We start from the raw sequence: 7,169 nt of genomic DNA on the forward strand, positions 1-7,169 counted from the left end.
GAGGATGCACAAAACCCTTCAGGAATTCTATTTATTAAACAATTGCCTGCCATGAAGCAAAGCTGGCCTGGGATTGCCATTCCTATTCCCTGCCACTGAGGAGCAGGAGCTGGGAAAGAGGCTGGAGGTCTCTGGATCAGAGCACTGCAGCTCTTTGTTGCTGGAATGTTCTTTTTATAGCAAAGTAAATAATTATTTCTCATCAAAAGAGCTGGAAATCTTCTGGCCGCTCTAAATTTAGCAGAGACTCAAGTATTTGTGGACCATAAATATTTTGGATCATAAATTTTGCTTGACCCCTGTGCAGGGGATGGAGTTGTGGCTCCGGGCTGGGCACAGCCTCTCTGATATTCTGACAATAAATGGGTTTGGTGCATTCAATAATTGATGGTTTCAGGAGGGTTTTCCCATAAACACGGATGGGATTGTGTGGAAACACTTCCCAGGATCCCCACATGGAAGGGAGGTGGATTGGGCTCCTCTCTTCCTGAGGAAGGAGCACAGCCAGATAAATGTTTGATTGCACTCAGAGTCCTTGATGGGTCTCGGAGCAGCCATAAAAACCCTGGGGGTGAATTGGGTAAATTTGGAAATGCCCCTGAGCAGATGGGGAGCAGGAGAAGCTGGAGCATCTTTAGCACAGAGCCCCTGTGTCCCTCCAGAGGCTCCTGTCAGGCCTGGGATAATAATCCCTGTCTCCTCTGATGTTTTATGGGCCTGAAATTGTGCTTAAAACCATAAAGGCAGCCCTGGGAGTCTTGGCAGGGTGGAGAGCAGCGAGAGACGGGGATGTCTGCATCCCATTAATGGTGTCACTGACCCTGCTCCAGAGGCTCTGCCTGCTCCCAGTCCTGTCACTTCCCCCTACCCAGAACCCGGATAATTCGCTCAGACGTGGCTGCAGCCCTGCAGGATCTTCAGCAGCACTGGAAAAATCTCCCTGTCTTTGATTCAGACAGAGGCAGGAGACTCCCAGCAGCTCCCAGTCAGCCTGGTGCTGGTTTGGAGTGCTGCTGTGGGAGCCACATCAAACCAGGCAGAAATTCCCACTTCAGGCCTCTGATAAGGGCTGGAGCTGCTGGAGCTCCACAAACTTTCGGGACATTTATCACAGCAGGATTGTTGGAGCCAGACTACTGTCAGGATAAATAAAACATGTTCCCCAGTGCAGCTCTAATTATGATTTTTAGCCAGTTGTGTAATGTGCAGAACTTTATTTACAATAAATCTTCCAGTTGCTCGCACAAATGAATGGGATTTCATCACTGGTGGCTGAAGGAGCAGGGAAAGTGGAAGTGGCTGCAGGAATTCCCAGCCTGGGGGTGTTGGCAGGAGAGGGGGGAGCAGAGCTCCTGCTCTGGCCTTCCAAGGAGGGCTCATCTCTGCTGGATCCACCTGGAGCACAGCAATCCCCCCGAGGAGTTCTGAGCTCTGCAGGCTGACGCTGAGTGGGCACAGCAGCATCCCACAGCCTGCAGAGCCTTTGTTTCTCCTTGCCAGCTCCTCGCTGAGCTCCAGCAACAGGCACTTCTTCCTCTTGGCACTTCTGTGTTTGATCGCTCAGCCCAGGGAGGAGCTGCAGCTTTTGTTTGGGGGGCAGGTACGAGTCTGACTGCTCCAGCTCCGAGGATTCCAGAACATGAACAAAATGAGCTTTTCTGCTGGGAAACAGCTGTGCCCAAAATCCCTCTCCCGAAATCAGCCTCAGAGCTTCAGGAAAGGCTGAGGAGGAAGAGGAGGGTGGCAGATCCCAGCCCTGGGGTGACCTGGGGTGGTGGAAGGTGCCCCCCGACGATCTCTGTGCAGCCCACACCACCCTGGGACCCTCTGGGAGCAGAAAAGCTGCCGGGGCAAAAGTTTTCAGAAGGTTTTACAAGCTGGAGAGGGAAATCAAAGCCTCTTGGCCGGGTCCCTGAGGCTTTGCAGTTGCTCTTTCACACCCAGGCCCCTTTAATTAGCTCAGACTGGTTTATGTGGCTTCTTAAGAAATGAAAATCTCTTTTTTGGGGGTTGTTTGTGCAGGCCAGCAGCCCAGGCTGCTGCTGGCTGCCCCCCAGCCCAGCTGGAGCCTTTGAAGGCACAGGGCTCGCCCCACATCAGGAGCACCTAAAGCAGAATGGATCCTTTAATACATTTCTTTTTTTATTTTTATTTTTGTCATCCGGGTCCCAGCGCTTTGCAAACTGCACCAAAAGTTATTTTCCATGTGGTTAAAGGATGTCTGTGGCCAGGCTGCTGCTCTGGGCCTGCCCACAGAGCTGGCAGTTCTTGAGCTTTAAATGCAAAGTTCTTTTTCCCCCTCTGCTGTGGCCTGGGCTGGTGTTTGATCCTCCTGAGACCCCGGCAGGGTCAGGGCTGGCATTCAGCTGCTGCAGGAGGGTTTTCGGCTGGGTTTGGGGGGGTTTCCAGCTGGATTGCTCAGGAATGTTTGAATTTCACCGAGGTGAGGGGGAGAAGGCTGCCCCGGGGTGCAGGCAACGTGCCTGGGCTGCTCCTCTTTGCAGGATTTGGGGTTTGCACGGCAGGGGAGGCTGCCAAAAGCCTGGGCTCGGGGGTTCTCAGGGAAAAAATTCCATATTTTCCAGTTTTCCCCCTGGAGAAGGGGCAGGATTAACCCCTGGATGGGCAGAGGTGCCCTCCGGGCTCAGAGGGAGCCTGGCAGGGGATTCAGATGGGATTTTGGGAAGAAATCTCTCTGGGGCGGGGGGGAGGTCCTGGAATGGAATTCCCAGAGCAGCTGTGGCTGCTCCATCCCTGGAAGTGCCCAGAGGTTGGGTGGGATTGGGTTTGGAGCACCCTGGGACAGTGGGAGGTGTCCCTGGGCAAGGGGAGCAGCTGCCAGGAGCCACAAAAGCAGGAATTCCCTGCTGGCTGCTGGCTCTCCTGCTGGAAAATCAACTTCGGTGATGCCCCCACTTCCCACTCCCACTGAAACGAGGGAAACCCCGCTTGGTTTATCAGGATTTCCTGCAAAAATCACCCGTGACTGCAAAAAAACCACCCTGAGTTCTCCTCCACGCCTTGATTTATTTATTTTAACTCCTTCAGGGTGGAGATGGGGCTCTGGCTCGGGGGAGGGATGGCAGAGCAGGAGTGTGGAATGGTTTGGGGTGGAAGGGACCTCCAGGGTCACCCTGCCACGGCAGGGACACCTCCACCACCCCAGGCTGCTCCAGCCTGGCCTTGGCACTGCCAGGGACCCAGGGCAGCCCCAGCTGCTCTGGGAATTCCATCCCAGCCAGGAATTCCTCCCCAAAATCCCCCCCAGCCCTGCCCTGTGGCCGTGGGCAGCCATTCCCTGTGTCCTTCCCTTGGAAATCGTGTCTGTCCGTCCTCCCCGCGGCTCCTTCTCCTCCTGGGCTGTCGGGTGCCTCCTCCCAAGTCTCTGGCAATTCCCACAGGGAATTCTCTGCCTCCCAGCCCTCGGGGAAGGCTCGGAGTGGCTGCTGCTTTCCCAGCTCCCCACATCACCTCAGCATCCCGGGAGTGATCCCGGGAGTGATCCCAGGAGTGATCCCTGCATCCCAGGAATTATCTCTGCATCCCGGGAGTGATCCCTGCATCCCGGGAGTGATCCCTGCATCCCGGGAATGATCCCTGCATCCCAGGAACAATTCCTGCATCCCAGGAGTGATCCCAGGAGTGATCCCTGCATCCCAGGAATTCTCCTCCATCCCAGGAATTCTCCTCCATCCCAGGAATTCTCCCTCATCCCAGGAATTCTCCCTCATCCCAGGAATTCTCCTCCATCCCAGGAGTGCTCCCTCATCCCAGGAATTCTCCTCCATCCCAGGAATTCTCCCTCATCCCAGGAATTTCCCTCCATCCCAGGAATTCTCCTCCATCCCAGGAATTCTCCTCCATCCCAGGAATTCTCCCTCATCCCAGGAATTCTCCTCCATCCCAGGAGTGCTCCCTCATCCCAGGAATTCTCCTCCATCCCAGGAATTCTCCTCCATCCCAGGAATTCTCCTCCATCCCAGGAATTCTCCTCCATCCCAGGAATTCTCCTCCATCCCAGGAATTCTCCTCCATCCCAGGAATTCTCCTCCATCCCAGGAATTCTCCTCCATCCCAGGAATTCTCCTCCATCCCAGGAATTCTCCTCCATCCCAGGAATTCTCCTCCATCCCAGGAATTCTCCTCCATCCCAGGAATTCTCCTCCATCCCAGGAATTCTCCTCCATCCCAGGAATTCTCCTCCATCCCAGGAATTCTCCTCCATCCCAGGAATTCTCCTCCATCCCAGGAATTCTCCTCCATCCCAGGAATTTCCCTCCATCCCAGGAGTGCTCCTCCATCCCAGGAATTCTCCTCCATCCCTGAGGAACAAAGGCAAGCCCCGGCCCTGGAGAAGGGAGCAGGAGCAGCCCCCTCCTCCCCAGCAGCAGGAAGCCCCGAGGTGTGGAAAGGAGGGTGAATTCCTCCCAGCTGCCTGCTTGGCTTTCTGTGGTTTGGGATTGGCCGGGGAGGGTGAGGGAGCAGGGCTGGGAGGGTGACAGGGGAACCCGGGTGCAGGGAGCCCTGCCAGCCTTCGTGCCAGGGGCTTTGGGGGCTCGGGGGGACAGTGCTTCAGGTGCCTTCATTTGCCCTCTGGAAACAGGGACATCTCCAGTTAAAGACATTTCCAGCAGTTCCAAGTGAAACAAGAGAATGTTTTCCCACTCCAAGCACGGCCTGGAGCCCGGTTTGAACAACTGGGGACTCTGAGGATATTCTTCTCCGAGGATAATGGGAATGTCAACAGCAACATTAAGTAGGAAGTGTGAAAGATCAAAATCTCCGTGTCTGGGGCAAAGAAAGAGGAGCAGCCAGCTGCTCTGAGGATCCCAGCACAACCCCAGCGCTGCCCTGCAGCTCCTCGGGCTGGGAACGCTGCGGGCAGAGCCTGGGGGAGCTGGGCTTGGGCTGCAGGGGGGTCTGGGGGGAGCCTGGTGAGGAAAGGAGAAACTGCAGCAGCTCCTGCAGCAGCTCCTGCAGCAGCTCCTCGTGCAGCACATCCTGCAGCTCCTCCTGCAGCAGATCATGCAGCCCCTCCTGCAGCCCCTCCTGCAGCCCCTCCTGCAGCACACCTGCCCGGGGAGGATTCCCCGGCTCTTTCTTTGCTCCTGAGGCTCAGTTCCCAAAATCTCTTCCCAAACACGGCTGGAAGGAGGAGTGGGGATCCCTGAGGGGCTTTCTGGGGAGAGGGGGAAGGGCTGGGGAGAAGGGGGAGTTCAGCTCAGGTGAGATGGAGCTGTACAGGTGAGATGGAGCTGTACAGGTGAGATGGAGCTGTGCAGGTGAGATGGAGCTGTGCAGGTGAGATGGAGCAGTTCAGCTCAGGTGAGATGGAGCTGTACAGGTGAGATGGAGCTGTACAGGTGAGATGGAGCTGTACAGGTGAGATGGAGCTGTACAGGTGAGATGGAGCTGTGCAGGTGAGATGGAGCTGTGCAGGTGAGATGGAGCTGTACAGGTGAGATGAGGCCATGCAGGTGAGATGAGGCCATGCAGGTGAGGTGGGGCTCAGAGATGGCCCCAGACAGGCTCGAGGTGAGGCAGGAGGCAGAAATGACCCTCGGGGAGGAGCTCAGGCCCTGTCCAAGGAGTGCCACAATTCCCAGTTCCTGGGGACAGGAGGACACCTGCCCCCCCAGCCTCTCCCTGCAGGGGCAGCAGCCCCCAGAGCCCCCCCAAACTGGGGCTCTGCCTGTTCCAGCAGCCCCAAATTAGAGATTTTTGGCTGCAAACCCTGGTAAAATGTGGGGATCTCAGGAAGCAGGCTCCAGGTTCACTCTGGAATTCCATCTGATAAGGGGAAACAATGAGAACGAGGGGAGGTTTTCACGAGGAAGCTGCAGCCCCCTCCCCTTGCCCCCCTCTGCATTCCTTCCCAGGAGCAGGAGCAGATCCCATCTCGGGAGATCCAAAAGGGGAGAATTTATCCAGCTCCATCTCAGGCACTTCACTGGAGGGAGCCGAGTGGCAGCTGGGGCTGGAGATGGTCGATATCAGCACCTTCCTCCGGGATGAAATCCAGGACAACTGCTCCCATTGTTTATCACTGTCCCGCTCCCGAGTGAAAACAATGTGCACACTCAGTATCTCCCCGGAAAATCTCGGTGATTGATGTGCTTTTAGCATGCCAGGCCCATCTTGCAGGCCAGGGCTGCTCGTGCACACAGCCAGAGGGGATTTGAGGGAAAATGGTGTTTATTCCTGCTGGGGAAGGCCAGGAGGGGAGCACATCTGCCAGGAGGGAGGGAGGGCTGGTCCTGCCAGGCCTGGAAGAGCTTCCCGAGATGGTATCAGCCCTGCTGGAAACGTTAAGTGCAAGCTGGCAGCCAGCATTTGGGGCAGGACGTGACTTTGTGGCTGATCCCGAGCCTGGGATGAGCCCTGAGCCATCCATCAGCCGGATCACCGCGGGACCGGGTGGGGAACGCTGAGAGATGGGGCTGAGGTGGCTCTGGGGCGGGGACAGGCGGGGACAGGGATGGGACTGAGAAGGGGACAGGCTGGGACAGCGACGGGACAGGGATGGGGACAGGGATGGGACTGAGAAGGGCACAGGGACGAGGAGAGGGGCAGGGATGGAGATAGGGATGGGGACAGGAATGGGGATGGGAACAGAAATTAGGATCGGGGACAGGAACGAGGATGGGGACAGAAGCAGAACAGGAATGGGGACAGGACCAGAACTGGGACAGGACCAGGATCGGGACCAGGATCGGGTCCGGGATGGGGACAGGACCAGGACAGGACCAGGACAGGACTGGGACAGGATCGGTACCAGGATCGGGACCAGGACCGGGATGGGGATAGGGTCGGGTCCGGGATCTGGATCGGGACAGGATCGGGACCAGGACCAGGACCAGGACCAGGATGAGGATGGAAACAGGACCAGGGCGGCCGCCCCCCCCACACCTCCCTGGGCCGGCGCATGCGCGCGGCTCCCCCTCGGCCGCGGGGAGGGGGATGCGGACGGGGGAAGATGGCGGCCTCGAACAACCCGCGGAAATTCAGCGAGAAGATCGCGCTGCACAACCAGAAGCAGGCGGAGGAGACGGCGGCCTTCGAGGAGGTCATGAAGGACCTGAGCCTGACCCGCGCGCACCGGGTGAGCCTCGGCGCCGCCGCCCCCGGCTGAGGCGGGCGGGGGGGCCGTGAGGGGCGGCGCCCCCCCC

The 7,169-nt window shown here is 57.5% G+C and overlaps 1 protein-coding gene across 6 annotated transcripts in view; it reads left to right on the forward strand.

Annotated features, from left to right (window-relative positions):
• The first annotated feature begins 6,916 nt into the window (after positions 1-6,916).
• Positions 6,917-7,169, forward strand: part of CRTC1 (CREB regulated transcription coactivator 1) — a 41,719-nt gene continuing 41,466 nt past the window's right edge. For all 6 annotated transcript variants that reach the window (XM_039702404.1, XM_039702406.1, XM_039702407.1 and 3 more), the window contains exon 1: positions 6,917-7,102. In XM_039702404.1, the coding sequence (XP_039558338.1) occupies positions 6,926-7,102 (177 nt within the window). In that variant the 5' untranslated portion in view covers positions 6,917-6,925. The remainder of the gene's footprint in view (positions 7,103-7,169) is intronic.

Source organism: Passer montanus, unplaced genomic scaffold (assembly GCF_014805655.1).
Source record: "Passer montanus isolate IOZ18808 unplaced genomic scaffold, ASM1480565v1 scaffold156, whole genome shotgun sequence".
Lineage (NCBI taxonomy): Eukaryota > Metazoa > Chordata > Aves > Passeriformes > Passeridae > Passer > Passer montanus.